Raw genomic sequence first — 20,015 nt, 5'->3', positions numbered from 1 at the left:
GTATGGGACGGTCTAGTCTCCGTCGCGCTTCCCAGGTTGCCTAGCAACCATGATACTAACTGCTGGAAACGTGTCATACAACCTTGTTTGAAAGAAATGAAGGAGAACATATTTTGTTCATTTGTTTGTTTCTACAAGAGCTTTGTGTGATTTGATAAGTATCTGAGGCTGAGACCACAGGACAGAAAAACTTGATTTTTGGGCTTCATTTCTGTACTGAACAGTCATTTAAGATTAGCTAGTAAATAACAATTAGCTAATGTTGTTCATGAGACTAAAGTCATATCACTTTGGTAACGTAAATATAATATGGCCAATATTATAGTTATTATATTAATCATTATTAGCTATTACAGCAGTGAACATGAACTCTGTGTCAGCCTCAGTACAGATTCAAGTTGCAGTTATTGACATGTCTTATCACCTTAAATCTTCACTCAAAGATTTAAGGTGTATATATGTGACAGTGTATATATAGGTCTATCATATATAAGAGACAAATGTTGTTACTTCAGTTGTTACCCATTTGCTAGTATCCTCCTGTCTCTTGGTGGCGCTGTCACTTGGTGTTCGCTCGCTCTGCGGTAGAGTATCACTTCCTGTTCCTGCTCAAATACAGTGGTGTTTCTGAGTAGCTTATTTGCTTAGCAATTTAATTAACAACTTTTAAATACATTCTTCTTTCATAGTATAATCTTCACGTGCTTCATCCGACGCACACTTTCTGTGTACTCACTACCTAATTTATAGCCAAAGTATTCACTCACTGTCTCTGTACTGTCTCGCTAGCTTAGCTTAGCTCGTAGCCGACTCATTAGCACCATGGCTACTTCACCTGTCCCTCCTGCACTTTCTTGCTCATTGTGTCAGATGTTTAGTTACTCCTCGGCCTCCTTTAGCAGTAATGATATCTGTAACAAATGTAGCATATTTGCAGCGCTGGAGGCCAGGATTACTGAATTGGAGACTCGGCTTCGCACCCTTCATTCACCCGTAGCTAGCCAGGCCCCTGTAGCTGGTGCAGCCGAAGATAGCGTAGGCTAGCTGTTCCCCGGCAGATCCCAAGCAGCTGAGGAAAGAGGGAGGCTGGGTCACGGTGAGGAGGAAGCATAGTCCTAAACAGAAGCCCCAGGTACACCACCAACCCGTTCATGTGTCTAACCGTTTTTCCCCACTCGGCGACACACCCGCCGGGGGTCAAACTCTGGTAATTGGCGATTCTGTTCTCAGACATGTGAAGCTAGAGACACCGGCAACCATAGTCAATTGTCTTCCAGGGGCCAGAGCAGGCGACATTGAAGGAAATTTAAAACTGCTGGCTAAGGGTAAACGTAAATTCAGTAAAATCATAATTCACGTCGGCAGTAATGACACCCGGTTACGCCAATCGGAGGTCACTAAAATCAATATTGAATCGGTGTGCAACTTTGCCAAAACAATGTCGGACTCTGTACTTTTCTCTGGTCCCCTCCCCAATCAGACCAGGGCCCTATTTCAGGAAGCCGGTTTAGTGCAAACTCTGAGTAAGTATACCCTGAGTTAACGAAAAATCTGGGTTTTCGGTTTCACAAAGCGAGTTTAGATTAATCCTGAGTGAGTCACTATGACGACACACTCCGTGAAGCTAACCTGCTCCCTAGCAGGTTTACTTCAACTAACCCTGACGTTCTCCGCCTCTTTGTCGGAAACCTGACTGTAGGAAGTGTCAGACATGGCGTGCCCCTTCCTTGAAGAGCCAGTAGATGTTGAAGCCCAAATTCTCCGCAGAGCTCTCCGCCGGGAGAGAGTGATTAGAGCGCGTTTGGACATTTTATCATTTCCTGATGATTTTCTGTGTGAACGTTACCGTTTTTCAGCACAATCTATAATTTATTTGAATAACATCCTCAGGCCTAATATTGCTCATGTGACACATCGCGGACATTCTCTCAGTTCTGTACATATTATTTGTATTGCACTTCGGTTTTTTGCAAACGGGAGCTTTCTGTATAATATTGATGACGCTGAGCACGTTTCCAAGGCTACCGTCTGTCGGGCAGTCAGGAATGTTACAGTTGCACTGAAACGTCTCCTGTACTCGTCTGTGGTCTTCCCCGGTCATAGACCCACAAGATTTATCAAAGAGGGATTCCACAAAATTGCAGGTAGCAGGATGAACAAAACTTAATTCATGATGTGGTGATACTTGAACTACTACTTAAATTTTACATTTATTTTCAGGGTTCCCAGGCGTGATTGGCTGTACAGATGGCACTCACATTCCAATCATTGCTCCTTCAGTAAATGAAGGAGACTATGTGAACAGGAAGTCTTTCCACAGCATTAATGTACAGGTACATAGTTCCCTGTAGCATTTCAAACTAACAAATTATTTCATTATAGTAATGGATGCTAATTTGTGTTCTCTGCATTGTGAAGATCATATGTGATGCTGCCAACATTATCACAAATGTGGAAGCCAAGTGGCCAGGCTCTGTGAGTGGTGGTGGTGGAGGACCCCCACCTGTTTTTCGGGCCTTCACTTTTTTTCTGTTGGCTATAACGGGTCACATTTGAGCATACAGAGTAAGCAAATATTTACTTGTAATGTGCTCAGATAATTTCAATAAGTGCTTACAGAAAGAAAATTAATGTAGCCTCTAACTGCAATTGATTTACATAGGACAAACAGACCAAGCACTATGGCTCATAATACAATTTCACCTTACCTGTTTGGACTATATTTTTATATTTCATTTTTACTTGCTGCCAGGAACGTTTGGGGCCTGTTGGGTTGCACCTGCGCTCACATCACATCACAAAATAAAATGTATGAAATAAAAAATAAAATATAATAAAATAACGTGTTAAATGGGTGGAAATCCCTAGATCAATGTTTAAATTAACACTCACGCATTGACTCTGTCGGCTATGTTTTGCCATGCATGCTCCCTTTCTTTGGCAGCTGAGGCTGTGTTACTTTTTTTCCGCAAAATTTGCATGTTATCGGCATATGCTGCCATCAGAATTTCGGCCTCAAGCGCTGTAAAATACATTGAACGCGCCTTCTTTCCCTCCGTCTCCATGGTGACTCGCTTAATCTGTGCTCCACTAATCAGGGCTTTATGTATCCTCGTGCGTGCGATTAACTTGGGGTTAAAGCAACTCCGCGTTGATTGAACTACTTGTTATCAGCCTTTCTGAAACCGAATATTCCGAGTTGGACAGTTCGGGGTTACTCAACCCTGAGTATCGTTTTTCACTCTGAGTTTTCTAAACCGGCTTCCTGAAATAGGGCCCAGGAGTGACATGTTTAGCCGCATGTTCTCCTTAAATTGCTGGCTGTCTGACTGGTGTCCCAGAAACGATGTGGGCTTCATAGATAATTGGCAAACCTTCTGGAGGAAACCTGGTCTTGTTAGGAGAGACGGCATCCATCCCACTTTGGATGGAGCAGCTCTCATTTCTAGAAATATGGACAAATTTATTAAATCCCCCAAAATATGACTATCCAGAGTTGGGACCAGGAAGCAGAGTTGCAGTCTTACACGCCTCTCTGCAGCTTCTCTCCTCCTGCTACCCCCCCAAAAACCCATCTCCATAGAGACTGTGTCAGCTTCCAAAAAGACAAAAAACAAACTAAAAACCACCAACAAACAACTTAAACATAAACAATCACAAAGAAAGAACAATACAGTATCCACATCTGAACCAAAGAGTAAAACAGTGAAATGTGGATTATTAAATATTAGGTCTCTCTCCTCCAAGTCTCTGTTAGTACATGACTTAATAATTGATCAACAAATTGATTTACTCTGCCTTACAGAAACCTGGTTGCAGCAGGATGATTATGTTAGTTTAAATGAATCAACACCCCCGAGTCATTCTAACTACCAGAAATCTCGAAGCACAGGCCGAGGGGGCGGTGTGGCAGCAATTTTTCACACCAGCCTATTAATTAATGAAAGACCAAGACAGACTTTTAATTCATTTGAAAGCCTGATGCTTAACATTGTCCACCCCAGCTGTGAAACTCAGAAACCAGTCTTACTTGTTATCATCTATCGTCCACCTGGGCCTTACACAGAGTTTCTGTCTGATTTCTCAGACTTTATATCTAATTTAGTTCTGAGCTCAGATACAATAATTATTGTGGGTGATTTTAACATCCATGTAGATGCTAAAAATGACAGCCTCAACATGGCATTTAATCTGTTATTAGACTCAATTGGTTTCTCTCAAAATGTAAAAGAACCCACCCACCACTTTAATCACACTCTAGATCTTGTTTTAACATATGGCATAGAAACTGAACATTTAACAGTGTTTCCTGAAAACCCTCTCCTGTCTGATCATTTCCTGATAACATTTACATTTACAATAATTGATTACACAGCGGTGGAGAGTAGACTTTATCAAAGTAGATGTCTTTCTGAAAGCGCTGTAACTAAGTTTAAGAATATAATCCACCCACTGTTATCATCTCCAATGCCCTGTACCAACACAGAGCAGAGCAGCTATCTGAACGCTACCCCAACAGAGGTCGATTATCTTGTTAATAATTTCACCTCCTCACTACGTACGACTCTGGATACTGTAGCTCCTGTGAAAACTTAGGCCTCAAATCAGAAGTACCTGACTCCGTGGTATAATTCTCAAACACGTACCCTAAAGCAGATAACTCGTAATCTGGAGAGGAAGTGGCGTGTCACAAATTTAGAGGATCATTATTTATTTAATGGTGGTTTAGAGCAGGGACTTGGCACATATGGAGGCGGATTTGGGACATTTGGGTCCTTTAACTCTGTGTGCTGCTCGTTTTTCTTTTTCTTTTTTTCTTCACGTGCTCTGGTGCGTTTATAATTTTCTGCCATCCAGGCTTTAAAATGCTGCCATTCTGTGAGACGTTTGACTTTCTTTTTAAGGCTTTTTTCATTATTTATTTCTGTTTGGAGAGTTTCCTTTAAAATAGTTACTGCAGAGGGACTGCATTTTCCCTCCCACGCAGGGCAGTTTAATTTCTTTCGGTTCCTCCACCTATTAGCACTAATTAGACCGGCGCCGGCAGAAATTTTCTCTAACCACTGCTCGTCAGCAGTGAGTTTTGTAGATTTATTACCCATTTTACCTTAGTTTATAGATATATTGCGTTCATACACACATACACACCCGTGATGCTGTCGCTGGCACGAGGAATGAGAGTGGATATTAACAACGGCCTTCTACTTTCAAGCTGCCTTGAAAGCGGTGTTAATTTTATGTGATGAAACACAACCTTATTCTCATCCCACCAGCACTTCAGCAATCAACGGTAAACAATTCAGTGGAGTAGTTTAGCCACCTTAATGTGCTGTTAAATCAACTTACTCCACCAACAAAACAGTAAAATGACAGTTCATATGTGCAAAATTTGTGCTGGACAGCTCTGGGTGTCTTATTACTATCTGCTCCTAGCCCTTTTTCAGGCGAGCTGCTAACCGTTATACTGCTTCCAGCCAGTGTTTCAGGCGAGCGGATAACTTATCAGGCTTCCAACCACTGTTTCAGGTGAGCGGATAATTAAGTCTAAAAACTGTTATACTGCTTCCAGCCACTGTTTCAGGCGAGCGGATAACTTATCATGCTACCAACCACTGTTTCAGGTGAGCGGATAATTAATTTCATCGGGCTTCCAACCACTGTTTCAGGTGAGCGGATAAAATCTATAGACTTTTGTTAGCAAATAGGTTACTGCCTATTTTTAATGTACTCAGACCACGCAGGCTGTCCCAGCCGATTGTTTTCCGCGAAGTGTGTTAAGTGTGGAATATTCACCTGGCTTTGTAGTTGCCGGTCGGGCGTCCTCCTTCAAATCCCACCGCCGTGGACCTGAATAAGACGTTGGCCAGGACCCGAATTCACGTCCCTGGACTTTATCCCTTCCGGGAAGGGGCTCTGCAGAGGCTTCAACGCAGGTTTGTCACGGCGTCGGGACTTGAGGAAGGATACCACTGTGAAATGGAGCGTAATATTACTATTAATACCAGTCCATTAGCAGCTCAAAGGACCAATTAAATGTCAGAGATATACAGTTAACAAACAGTCAGGTGAATAAAAAACACTGAGACACTTGGAGACTGTTTAAACGTGCTGCACGGGTGAGAGCTCAGAGCGCAATCACCCCGAACTGCAGTAGTCGTTTATTATTTATAGCAAGCAGTTTCCTCTAATTTTGCATATGTGTGTGTGTGTGTGTGTCTAAGTTCGTTTAAATGTCACAGGGTGAACTTCCTGTTTCTAGAGACAGAGCGAGTAGTACATTTTGTTCGAGTACAAAAACTCTTTCAGCTGGTCACAAACTAGAGATTCCAGGATTTTGGATAAAACACACAAATTTGATATTGGCCTATAATTAGTCAACACCGATGGATCACCTCCTTTCAATAAAGGCAAAACAAGAGCTGATTTCCAAACCGATGGAATTTCTTTGGTTTTAATTGAAAAATTAAATAGAATTGAGAGTGGTTCTGCAATAAAATCCACTGCCAGCTTCAAAAAATAAGGTTCCATCAAGTCTGGACCAGGAGGTTTTCTGTGATCCAAAGCCTTTAAAGCTTTATGAACTTCATAAACACTAAAAGGTACAAAGTTAAAACGGTCTCCAGAAAACATAGAGAATTCTGGGCAAGAATTTGTTAAAAAAGTTTCTGCAGAATCAAACAAGGAACCCACTGATAAAAAGTGCTCATTAAAGCAATTCAAAATTTCAGTTTTATCATTAATTGAGACTGAATCTTTTACAACAAATTTAGGAAAGGTTTGAGTCATTTTATTGGCAGAAAAAGACTTGATTACTTTCCAAAATTTCTGTGGATCGTTGAGGTTCTCAGTGGTGACAGACAAGAAGTATTCAGATTTGGAAGTGCATTTATTTCTAAGTTGTTTGAAAACTGTTTGAAAACAGACCAATCAGTAGAAGTATCTGTCTGTCTCGCCTTGTCCCATGCTCTATTACGCTTGTGTATTGTCCTGCGCAGTATCTTAGCTGTTCCCAGGACTGCGCTCTTCTGGACAGAGATCGCCGATGTTATTCCCGGGATCTGCTGGAGCCACTCGCCTAGCTTGGGAGTCACCGCACCTAGTGCTCCGATTACCACGGGGACCACCGTTACCTTCACTCTCCACATCCTCTCGAGCTCTTCTCTGAGCCCTTGGTATTTCTCCAGCTTCTCGTGTTCCTTCTTCCTGATATTGCTGTCATTCGGAACCGCTACATCGATCACTACGGCCGTCTTCTTCTGTTTGTCTACCACCACTATGTCCGGATGGTTAGCCACCACCATTTTGTCCGTCTGTATCTGGAAGTCCCACAGGATCTTAGCTCGGTCATTCTCCACCACCCTTGGGGGCATCTCCCATTTTGACCTCGGAACTTCCAGGTTATACTCGGCACAGATGTTTCTGTACACTATGCTGGCCACTTGGTTATGGCGTTCCATGTATGCCTTGCCTGCTAGCATCTTGCTCCCTGCTGGTATGTGCTGGATTGTCTCTAGGGCATCTTTACACAGCCTGCACCTGGGGTCTTGCCTGCTGTGATAGACCCCAGCCTCTATGGATCTTGTACTCAGAGCTTGTTCTTGTGCTGCCATGATTAGTGCCTCTTTGCTGTCTTTCAGTCCTGCTTTGTCCAGCCACTGGTAGGATTTCTGGATATCAGCCACCTCCTCTATCTGCCGGTGGTACATACCGTGCAGGGGCCTGTCCTTCCATGATGGTTCCTCATCTCCCTCCTCTTTCTTGGGTTTCTGCTGCCTGAGGTATTCACTGAGCACTCGGTCAGTTGGGGCCATCTTCCCAATGTATTCTTGGATGTTCGTTGTCTCATCCTGGACTGTGGTGCTGACACTCACCAGTCCCCGGCCCCCTTCCTTCCGCTTAGCGTACAGCCTCAGGGTGCTGGACTTGGGGTGAAACCCTCCATGCATGGTAAGGAGCTTTCTTGTCTTTATGTCAGTGGCTTCTCTCTCCTCCTTTGGCCAGCCTATTACCCCAGCAGGGTACCTGATCACGGGCAGGGCGTACGTGTTGATGGCCCGGATCTTGTTCTTACCATTCAGCTGACTCCTCAGGACTTGCCTGACCCTCTGCAGGTACTTGGTGGTTGCAGCTTGTCTAGCGGCCTCTTCATGGTTCCCATTCGCCTGCGGGATCCCCAGGTACTTGTAACTGTCCTCTATGTCTGCAATGTTGCCTTCTGGTAGTTCAATCCCCTCAGTTCTGACTACCTTCCCTCTCTTTGTTACCATCCGACTACACTTCTCCAGTCCGAACGACATTCCAATGTCATTGCTGTATAGCCTGGTAGTGTGGATCAGTGAATCGATGTCTCGTTCACTCTTGGCATACAGCTTGATGTCATCCATGTACAGGAGGTGGCTGACAACTGCTCCGTTCCGTAGTCGGTATCCGTAGCCAGTCTTGTTAACGATCTCACTGAGGGGGTTCAGGCCTATGCAGAACAGCAGTGGGGACAGAGCATCTCCTTGGTAGAGCCCGCACTTGATGGTGACTTGTGCTATGGGCTTGGAGTTGGCCTCTAGTGTTGTACGCCACATCCCCATTGAGTTCCTGATGAAGGCTCTTAGGGTCCCATTGATCTTGTACAATTCTAGGCATTCCAGTATCCAGCTGTGGGGCATTGAGTCATAGGCCTTCTTGTAATCAATCCAGGCAGTGCACAGGTTGGTCAGTCTGGTCTTGCAGTCTCGGCTGACTGTTCTGTCTACCAGTAGCTGGTGTTTTGCGCCTCTGGTATTCTTGCCAATTCCTTTCTGTGTCCCGCTCATGTATTGACCCATGTGCCTGTTCATCTTAGCCGATATGATGCCTGACAGGAGCTTCCATGTAGTACTGAGGCAGGTTATTGGTCGGTAGTTGGAGGGGACCGGTCCCTTCTTGGGGTCCTTGGGGATCAGGACCGTCCGACCTTCGGTTAGCCATTCCGGGTTTCTCTTGTTAACTAGCAGCTGGTTCATTTTGTGCTGCCAGACGCTCGTGGAGTACAGTCAGCTTCTTTAGCCAGTAGGCGTGAACCATGTTGGGCCCTGGTGCTGTCCAACTCTTCATACTGGAGACCCTTTCTTGGATATCTGCCACTGTGATGGTTACTGGACCCTGTTCAGGGAGGTCGCTGTGGTCTGCCCTCAGATCCACTAGCCACTGAGCATTGCCGTTATGGGTTGCGTCTTTCTCCCATATGCTCTTCCAGTATTGCTCCGTCTCCAGCCTTGGTGGTGCTGTTCTCTTATTGCTCCCTTGCCACTGAGAGTACACCTTTGCTGGTTCTGTGGAGAACAGCTGGTTTATTCTCCTGCCTTCTATCTCTATGGTGTACCTCCTCAAGTGGCTGGCCAAGGCTGTGAGTCTTCGCTTGGCAGTTTCCAAGGCCTCAGGTATGGACAGCTTGCTGTATTTCTTATGCACCTTCTTTGTCGCACCTTTCTGCAACTGCGTTAGTTGGCTAACCTCCCTCCATGCTACTTTGATTTTACCCTTTAGCCTCCTTCTCCATGGAGGGTACTGCCCCTCGTGGCTGTTCAACTTGTAGCCAAGCATCTCCCTGATCACTGCTGCTGTATTGTAGATCAGCTTGTTAGTGTCGGTAATCGTGGTTGTAGGTATTGTCCGTAGTGCTGCATTAACATCTTCCAAAGGCGTGTAGTCTAACCACTACGCTATCCAGCTGCTATATATATATATATATATATATATATATATATATATATATATATATATATATGCACTTCACAAGATGGCGCCGAGTATGGCAGCCTCGTCGCGAGCTCCCCCAAGCAACGGCTTTCTTCTGTGTTTACTTTTACTTTTCCTTTATTTTTTCACGAGCAGCACTTGTCTCCTTGTGTACGACCGACAAACCTTACTGGACATAAAAGACGGTCTTTCTTATAACTTTCCGGAGTTCAAGTTTTGCAACACGGACGCTCCGTTTGCAGACCCCCCATTCATCTCACCTGAGATGCCTTTGTTCTCTGTCCCTGGAGGCCGCAAACGCCGACGCAGAGGGAGAAGATCTGGCGTTCTGGTTCGACTGAGACGGCGCACTTACAGACCACCGTTACCCAGTTTATTACTGGCTAATGTGCAGTCTCTGGAGAACAAGCTGTGCGAGCTTCGGGCACGGATCTCATTCCAGCGAGAGATGCGGGACTGCTGCGTGATCTGCCTCACAGAAACCTGGCTATCGGACAAAGTACCGGACTCCGCAATACAACTGCCGGGGTTCTCTGTGCACCGCGCGGACAGGTCACAGGATCTTACTGGGAAAAGCAGAGGCGGTGGTGTATGTTTCATGATCAACAACAGCTGGTGTGATTATGCGAACGTGCACCCGGTCAAATCCTTCTGCTCACCGGACCTGGAGTACCTGATGATTAAGTGCCGGCCATTCTGGCTACCGAGGGAATTTACAGCAGTGATTATTACGGCTGTTTACATACCCCCACAAGCCGACACTGACCGTGCACTCAGGGAACTGTACAGCGCGATCAGCAGTGAGGAAACCGCACACCCAGAGGCAGCGTTTATCACAGCCGGAGACTTTAATAAGGGAAACCTGAAGAAAGTCTCACCAAAACTGCATCAACACATTCTTTTTAACACACGTGGAAACCGGCTTCTCGACCACTGTTACACCTCTTTCCAGGATGCGTACAAAGCCCTCCCCCGCGCCCCATTCGGCCAATCAGATCACTGCTCCATCCTGCTCCTGCCCGCCTACAGGCAGAAGCTGAAACAGGAAGCTCCAACCCGGAGGGCGGTGCACTGTTGGACGGACCAATCGGAGTCTGCGCTGCGGGACTGTTTTGATCACGCGGACTGGGAAGTGTTTAACGTGGCCGCTAAAGACATTGATGAGTACACAGACTCAGTCTGTGGATTTATCAGGAAATGCGTGGAAGATGTCGTCCCATCCAGAACAGTTAAATCCTTCCCAAATCAAAAACCCTGGATTAACGGAGATGTTCGCGCGGCACTGGCGGCACGGAACACCGCCTTTGCCTCCGCGAACACATCGGACTACAAACACGCACATTACCAACTCCGGAAGACGATCAAAGCAGCCAAACGTGAGTACAGGGACAGGGTGGAGCAACAGTTTGACAACCCTCGGAGCATGTGGCAGGGACTAAACACGATCGCAGACTTTAGAGGGAAAACCAGCACACCGCAGACCACGGCCTCTCTGTGTGAGGATCTAAACGTATTCTACGCTAGATTCGACACAGTGAACACCATGAGACCGGACAGTGTGCGCACCGCGGATGACGTCAGTGCGCGCACTGTGTCTGAGGAGGATGTGCGGAAGTGCTTCAGGAAGGTGAACGCGCGCAAAGCTACTGGACCGGACGGGATTCCCGGCCGCGTCCTCAAGTCATGCGCGGCTCAGCTGGCTGGAGTGTTCACACACATCTTCAACCTTTCCCTCTCTCTGTCTGTAGTCCCAGCCTGCTTCAAAATGGCCACCATCGTCCCTGTACCCAAATCCTCCACCATCTCCTCATTGAACGACTGGCGACCTGTAGCCCTGACCCCCATCGTGAGCAAATGCTTCGAGAAGCTGGTCAGGGACTTCATCCGCTCTGCACTACCCGACTCACTGGACCCTCTACAGTTCGCATACCGCCACAACAGGTCCACTGATGATGCCATAGCCCTGACACTACATACTGCCCTGTCACACCTGGAGAAGAGAGACACGTATGTGAGAATGTTGTTTGTAGATTACAGCTCAGCATTCAATACCATCGTTCCCTCGAAGCTGGACAGGAAACTGCAGGATCTAGGACTGAGCAGCTCCCTCTGCAGCTGGATCCTTAGCTTCTTGTCTGACAGACGCCAGGTGGTCAGACTGGGCAGCATCACCTCATCCCCCATCACACTGAACACTGGTGCTCCACAGGGGTGTGTACTGAGCCCTCTCCTGTACTCACTCTACATCTACGACTGCACAGCCACTAACAACTCCAACATTATTGTGAAGTTTGCGGACGACACTACAGTGGTGGGTCTTATCACCAACGGTGATGAGACGGCTTACAGGGAGGAGGTCAGCGCCCTGACCCACTGGTGTCAAGACAACCATCTCACCCTCAACGTCGCAAAGACAAAGGAGTTGATAGTGGACTTCCGGAGGTGCAGAGAATTACACACCCCCATCACCATCAACGGCGCTGCTGTGGAGAGAGTGAGCAGCTTCCGTTTCCTTGGAGTACATCTGGCTGAGGATCTCACGTGGTCAGTACACATAAACAAAACAGTGAAGAAGGCGCAGCAGCGCCTCTTCTTTCTCAGGAGACTGAAAAGATTCGGCATGAGCCCCCGCATCCTCAGGACCTTCTATCACTGATGCATCCTCACTGGATGCATCACCACCTGGTATGGCAACAGCACCGCCTACAACTGCAAAGCTCTCCAGCGAGTAGTGCGGTGCTCTGAACGGATAATTGGAGGTGAGCTTCCCTCCCTCCAAGACATCTACAGGAAGCGCTGCCTGAGGAAAGCGGGGAGGATCATCAAGGACTCCAGTCACCCCAGCCATAAACTGTTCAGACTGCTTCCATCAGGAAGGAGGTTCTGCAGCATCCGGTCCCGTACCAGCAGACTGAGAGACAGCTTCTTCCATCAGGCCATCAGACTGCTGAACACTTCATAGACACCTCAGCTTCACTACTGGAACTTCAACACTATGCACTCCACACTGTACAGTAATGCCACTGTTTTGCACATATTCAACTCTGTATATTTTTATATTTTTATATATTTTATTTATTATTATTTTTATTTTTTTTACTATTTAATTTGTAAAAATGTGTACACACACACACACACACGTAGGATAGTATTTAGTATACACATCCAGGAATGCATACACTATTATATATTGTACATATATTTATTAGTTTCAGATTAGCCATTCTTGTATTTTGCTCGTTTGTGTTGTTGTGTTTTGCATATCTCTGTTGCTTGTGGGGCTCGCACACAAGAATTTCACTCGCATGTGCTGTGCCAGTGTGCCTGCACATGTGATGTGACAATAAAAGTGATTTGATTTGATTTGATTTGATATATATATATATATATATATATATATATATATATATATATATATATATATATATATATATATATATATATATATATTAGGGGTGCAACGATACACAAAATTCACGGTTCGGTTCGGTTCGATACTTTGGTGTCACGGTTCGATATTTTTTCGATACAAAAAAAATGTTCATGCCTTTTTAATTTGTCATTTATTAAAATTATAAATATATATTTTAACTCAAAAGTACAGTTTTTAAATTTAACCCTAACCCTTGTACGTGTTTTTTATTTTGACAGCGAATGCGCACCACTTATGTGCACCCCTGGTTATTTAGCTCGTCATATTGCAGCCACAGAAATTCTTTTGTCCATGAAACCATAAAGCTGCACTTTCTTTTTGCCTTATTGTCTGATTTGTCATAACTTCTCCGTTTTGTGGTAAGCTTTTCTTTGGCTGTCACTTCTTCACCCTGACCTGTCTTATTTGGCTCAGCAGAACTAAAATAATATAAAATATATATCATATATCCTGCTGCTTTTACACACACACTCACATAAACTCAGCGATTATCTGTGCGATCAACCTCTCACATGTTTAAGCTTGCTGCTGGAGATTTCACTTGTCATGTTTGCGTAGTAAGCTAACGATTAATAAGACGATGTCAGAGGAATTGGTGCACAAATTATCATCACTCACAGATCAGTGCTGTCGCTCTCTATACACAGTTCGCACGATTGCAAAGTGAAAGCAAAAAAACAAGCGCAAATTCAAACGCGATTTCAATATGTCACATATTGACAGTGGCTCACCGATGCCAATGACATAATTACCCAGCTACATTTCTGAAAGAATGCAAAAGCATTGACATATATTTTTCCTTCCTACAATAGCCCGACGGACAGGGCAGAGATAGATTTTGGTACCCCGACTGAAAAAATCGCTAGCCCCGGGACGTCGGGCTAGCGATATTGCGAGCCCTGTATCTGATTGAGGAATCACTCATCTTTGTCTTTGCACTAGGATGATGTCGGCGTAAATGTGCAGTCATATTCGTTGTGTTCCCACTAGTGCTTTCAGGTTAATCTCGTTGAAATGACCTTAACGCCACAACACGGCAAATCTCCGTTAACGAGCTACCACCGATCACCCCGTGCATGGGGCTAGACGGCCAACACGTTAACGAGCTAACTGCGCTAACACACTAGTTCCCACCCATGTAATTGAGCATTGCATGGCACATCCAACATACTGTTTTACTTTAGTCCATGACTCGCTTACCTTCAGGGTCATACGTCACATGAAAACCAAAATAATTCCAAACGCCAGATCTGAATGAGGGTGGGGGAGGTCCATGTTGCGAGGAGAGCTTAACTTTCTGTCTCGCTAGCTTGCCCTGCGCTCTTCCTTCTGATGATGCTGTCTGTGTTGAGCGCTCAGTGGATCTGCGCTGGACAGTGCAGCCTAGGCGGAGTAGTCGAACGCAGATTCACTGAGCGCTCAACACAGACAGCATCGTCAGAAGGAAAGTTGATAAAATAAATTACAAATTTTGTATTGTTCTTTTTTTTTTCTCCCCTTTGGTTTTCTTTCTTTCTCTCCCCCTCTTTCTTTCATTCTTTCCCCCTGTCCTATCCCACAGTCATGTCTGTCCCGTTTGCAACTAAGAATAAAATAAGTTCATAATTATAATAAAGGTCAATCAAATGGACCAATATGATGATCCACTTGGTAAAATAAATCCGCTTGGCATCTTTCTTGGCCTCAAGACAACAATTCTGATGGCTATAGATCCAAACGGGACACAAAAAAAAAAAAAAAAAAAAAAAAAAAATTAAAAAAAAATTGTATTGTTCGATACATATGCGTACCGAACCGAAAGCACTGTATCGAACGGTTCAATATCGATACGAATATCGTTGCACCCCTAATATATATATATATATATATATATATATATACACATATGCATATACATATATATATATATATATATATAACAGACAGAGTGAGACTAAGTGTAGACAGGTTGCCCTGGCAACAGACCTTAGAAAGGGGAAGTTCTTGCAAGCTGCACAGGAAGTTTTAGTGCACAGGCATATTAATAAATAAGACAAATAAAAGAGGAACTGAGTAGAAGGAGTTTGTTTGTAATGAAACTGTGTGTGTCAAGTGTGAAATGTTTGTCTCATGTAAAATAGTTTCAGGGCAATTCTATGAAATACTGAGGAAGTGTATGTATACTTCTGACTTTGATGAAAGTAATAAAAAAAACATAACTTGATGTTTCTCTCTCTTTATTCAGACATTTCACAAATGCAAAAAGATATGTTAATATTTATTGATCTAAAACAAAAACATTTATTCAGATTTGATGTTATTGTGTTATTTTCTAAAGTGTATGTAAATATATGGTTTCAACTGTAATTCTGTGCTCTCTACCTTTACCTCTTCCTTTAAGACTCATTTGTGAATTCCATTCTACAATGTGGGGTCATCAAAGTCTAATCGCCAAATACATTACCTTCTCTATCTCAATAAATCATGTTCAATTCTTGAAAGTGATCTCTCCTTATGGAAATGTAATCAGCCCAGTTCATCATTGGTCTACTGTAAAAGTACTCAAAGTAACCCTGTTTTTCAGGAGAAGAATTTAGAAAACCTTGCAGCCAGAAAAATGAAAAACAAAAAAGACAATCTGCACAACCACCCACATCTTTTTAATCTCTATTTAATCAAAACGTGAAAATACAAGGTTAACAGTGTTTTGAGAGTACCCAGGGCAACATTACCACCTACTCAACTGTCAGCAGTTTAATCCCACACATGTCAAAATTAACTAAGTGATTTTAGGTCAGGGAATAAGAGATGAGATCATTCATTTTTATTACAGTGAAAAAATGAATAAGACTCCTTCATAGTTCACACCAACACACTGACATTTTTTTTTTTATAAATTCACAAAATATAATCTATTGGTTCTAGATGTATTAGGAATTTACCGCTTTTCATTTACCTGACCTTTTAGTCACTTGATTCAAAAATGCACTCAATTATCTTTATGAACAGAATCTTTGCATGAGGCATCATACAAGAAATGAAACTTTGCATTCAGTTTCAGCATTCATACGGCTCCAAAACACATTTACACAACCTGACAGGTTTATTGTTTCATAGTCAAGAAACTGTCTTATAAATCACATAATCAATAATCCTAACATTGACCAGTAAGACAGACACTTGTTGTATATTAGAGCAAAATCCCCCAAACAAAAATATGATAAAATAACAGAAAACTGTTATTATTTTCCTGTATCTTCTTCTGTTAATGTGACTAAACTTCACTTTAAAGATTATGAAGCCTGGCTTTCACGGTTTTGTTTCATTTGTCTTACTAACAGAGTGACACCTCCTACTGCAGCTCCAACTGCAGCTCCGACTGCAGCTCCCACCGGTCCCCCCACAGCTCCAACAGCACCTCCAACTCCAGCTTCAATGCCAATTCCGATACCAACTCCAGCAGCAGCTCCAACAAAAGCAGCACCTCCAACAATACCTCCTTCAATAAACTTGTTTTTTCTCTCCGCTTGTCTTCTTGCCTCTCTGTGTGTCATCTCTGGATTTTCTTTCAGAAGTCGTTTCATCTCCTCTTTAATGGCTCTCTCTGCCTGCATGAACTTTTCATTGGTGTAGTATCTTCCTCCGTTTAGCTGAAGCATTTTGTCGATCTTCTCCAACAGCTCTTTGACCTGCGAGCGATCCTTGCTTTTGTTGTTGAAATAGTAATATCCTCCTTTAAAGTGATGGATGAAGTCACTGAGAACTTGATTTTGACCAATAAATGTTTCTATGGTCATTTCATCAGCCTTCAGATTGTCTCCATAGGTGAATAAGGCCAAAATGTAACGTGTTGCTTCTTCTCCAAACAATTTTTGAATATTTTTTATTGTTTTTATATCTTCTTTACTGAATCTATCAGTTCTGATCACAACCAGGATCACATGAGGACCAGGAGCAGCTAATGAGACACATGCAGAAATTTCTCTCTTTAGTCCCTTAATATCTCCAGTCTCAAGCAGACCTGGAGTATCAACTACAGCCAGGGTTTTACCTTCAAACTCTCCTATAGCTTTTTGACACTCTGATGTTACTATGGAAGAAGATAGTACAGATTTAAAAGCTATTGTCCCTAAGATGGTGTTTCCTGTTGCACTTTTTCCAACTCCAGTTTTCCCAACAAGCACTATCCTGAGGTCTTGTAGGTCTGTTCCTTCTGGTGTTCCTCCTTCCTGTGATTCTTCTGGTGCCTGTAGTTCCTCATCTATATTTAGAGATTTGGCAAACATTTAACTTCTGTTGGTATATATTTCACACATTACCATTTCCTTCATATAATATAAATATTTTCACACACTGACAATAGACCAGTGTGACGTTTCTCTAGTTCTTTGCAGTTCAAACAGAGAGCAGATGGACAGGAAAGCAGTAACAGGTAGCTAGGATGAATCAGGATGTGAGAAAAAGCCATAAATTAAGATGTATTTCATTAAAACAAAAAACAACCTGTAAACAAAAAACAACAACTTCATCATCATCATCCTTTATTTATATAGCACTTTTAAAACACACCTGGTAGACCAAAGTGCTATACAATACAAATATAAATATATTAATACAATAGCAAAATCCAAACAAAAGCCAGGGAATAAAAATAGGTTTTTAATTTGGACTTAAAAACTGGCTCTAATGTAGTCTAATATGGAGAGGAAGGTTATTCCAAAGCATCAGAGCCGCAACAGAGAACCCTCGGTCTCCTCTAAGTTTCAGCCGTGACCTAGAGACTAAAAGCAACAGCTGCTCAGCTGACCAAAGTGAATGAATGGAGACATGGGGCTTCAACAAATCAGACAAATTAACGGGTGCCAGACCATTTAGATTTAAACACCAGTAAAAGAACTTTAAAGTCATTTAAAGGATCCTAAATTCAATAGGAAGCCAATATAGAGAGGCCAAAACCGGAGTGATGTGGTTGAATTTCCTTCTGCCATTGGAAAATTGTGCCACAGCATTTTGCGCTAGTTGCAAGCATGACAAAGTGCCCTGCCCAACCCTTATTAAAAGGGAATTGCAATAATCCAAACGTGAAGTAATAAAGGCATGAATAACAGTTTCCAAGTCACGCTTGGAAAGAAAGGGCTTTAGTACTTGATCTTTGACCCGTTGTCAGGAATGTAGATTTGGTTGGTTGAGCATACCTTCTCCAACTTTGAGAAATGGTTTTAATCCTACACATAAAAGTATTCACAGAAATGTGTTGATGTTGATTAATGTAGAAATAAATCAACTTCAAACACTGATCAGCAATAACGGTTACCACGCATTCTAATTATTTCTTCACAGCTCTCCTACAAGTCACTTTTGGGTTTGATGTTTATGTTGAAAAATCATAGATCAGCTCTGCAATTTGTAGGCTCGATAGACCTCTTTTAGATCAGATGTTAGAAAGACTTTAAAAAAAAATAGAAAGACATCAAATACAAATAAAACGTAGAAAAATATGTAAAAGAGACAAAGACTAGATCAGGAAATGACTCTAAATAATGTCCAGCAGGTAGAGCTTGAGCTTTATTACTCTGTTTGCTTTAATTTAACTTACCAATCAGGAGCTCTGTCTCTATACCATCTGTGTTTATGGCTGCCATGTCTGTGGTTCTGTGTCTGTGGCTGTCCTGCTGTGGAATAATTCAGCTCTTTGTTCCCCCTCATTATAAGTTTCTGCTCGGAGTCTCCTCCCTTTGAACATGTGATATTCTTACAGTGCCAAAGTCTGTTACTGACAGAGATCACAGGAAACACCCAATAGATGAATGGTGCAATAGTTTGTGTATCCTGAGTCTTGGACTTGGGCTTTGAGTTTCTTGGCGTTTCGGATTCTTATTCTCTGTTTTGTTGGTTCTGTGGTGTTCACGTTTGTTTTAGTGTGATTCATGTGTGAGTTTTCTACCTGTTCCATATGAAATGCTGCTTTCCTTTCTGTAATGTTTAGGCTGTCACTTTTGTTTTGGATCTTTTGTTTTTCTTGGAAACAGACATGTGTGACTTTCTGTGAATGAAAGCTCTTCCAAGAAACCATCTGACAGTTAGAGAACACGAAGATCGAGTTTTGTCTTAATGCTGTTTGTCTAAACTAAGGAGGACTCTTCAAATGTTAGTATGGCTTGATAAATGATTGTCAGTTGTCATTGCAGGTTAAAGGCATCAAACATTTTCTTGAAGGATGTTCTGAGAGAAGGGTAGAAAGATTTAGAATAATACCTCTTTATGTTTTTATTTCTATCATTACTAGCAGGTTTAATCAGTTACTGTTTTAATGCAGTGAACAGATAAATGACATCTTCCCTCCAAGAGGTCAGTGACATCATCATCAAGAACAGATATGAGTTATGTTAAAAAAATATAAGGTAGGTGAAAAATCCAAAAACAACTCCAATAGTCCAATGGTGGTTTTGTCACAATGTTTGGGACGGATTCACACACAGACCAGGTATCCTTGGTAAAGAGAAAGTGTGTTTATTTACAGTGAGACACCAGGTGAAGATATATATACAGTGTGGCGGGGGAAAGGGTCCGGGGGTCCAGGGGGAAGCAGGGATTAATCCAATAAATGCTCTCAGTGGGTTCCTCGCTCGCTCGGGTCCAGGGCAGATGCTGATGGCTCAACAATCCAGCGAAGGATGACACAGGTCCGCCGTCATAAATAGTGCTCCAAATCAGCTGGGATCAGTTGCAGGTGTGACGGTGAGCACAGGTGCGTTGGCCAGGGGCGGGAGCCCGTAATGAGCACTGCCCCGGCAGAGGAGAGAGCGCAAAGGAAAACACAAACAAAACATGTTGCCAAACACAGAGTCAGCCAGCGAGGCACGGAAATCAT

At 43.2% G+C, this 20,015-nt stretch overlaps 2 protein-coding genes across 5 annotated transcripts in view; one reads left to right on the top strand and one right to left on the bottom strand.

Moving 5' to 3' along the window:
• LOC309703501 (butyrophilin-like protein 2) overlaps positions 1-20,015 on the top strand; it is a 522,068-nt gene that overhangs the window by 231,410 nt on the left and 270,643 nt on the right. The window lies entirely within an intron of this gene.
• Positions 15,784-18,815, bottom strand: LOC309703600 (GTPase IMAP family member 9-like). Its single transcript, XM_082528518.1, has 2 exons — positions 18,741-18,815; positions 15,784-17,405 (listed from the first exon to the last, which is right to left on the bottom strand). Exons 1-2 carry the CDS (start codon positions 18,784-18,786, stop codon positions 16,438-16,440), a joined length of 1,014 nt encoding a protein of 337 aa, XP_082384644.1. The 5' UTR covers positions 18,787-18,815; the 3' UTR covers positions 15,784-16,437.

This window comes from Aulonocara stuartgranti (genome assembly GCF_965226115.1).
Source record: "Aulonocara stuartgranti genome assembly, chromosome: 3".
Classification (NCBI taxonomy): Eukaryota; Metazoa; Chordata; class Actinopteri; order Cichliformes; family Cichlidae; genus Aulonocara; species Aulonocara stuartgranti.
Note: the sequence above shows the minus strand (reverse complement) of the source record. Positions and strands in the feature narration are given on the sequence as shown.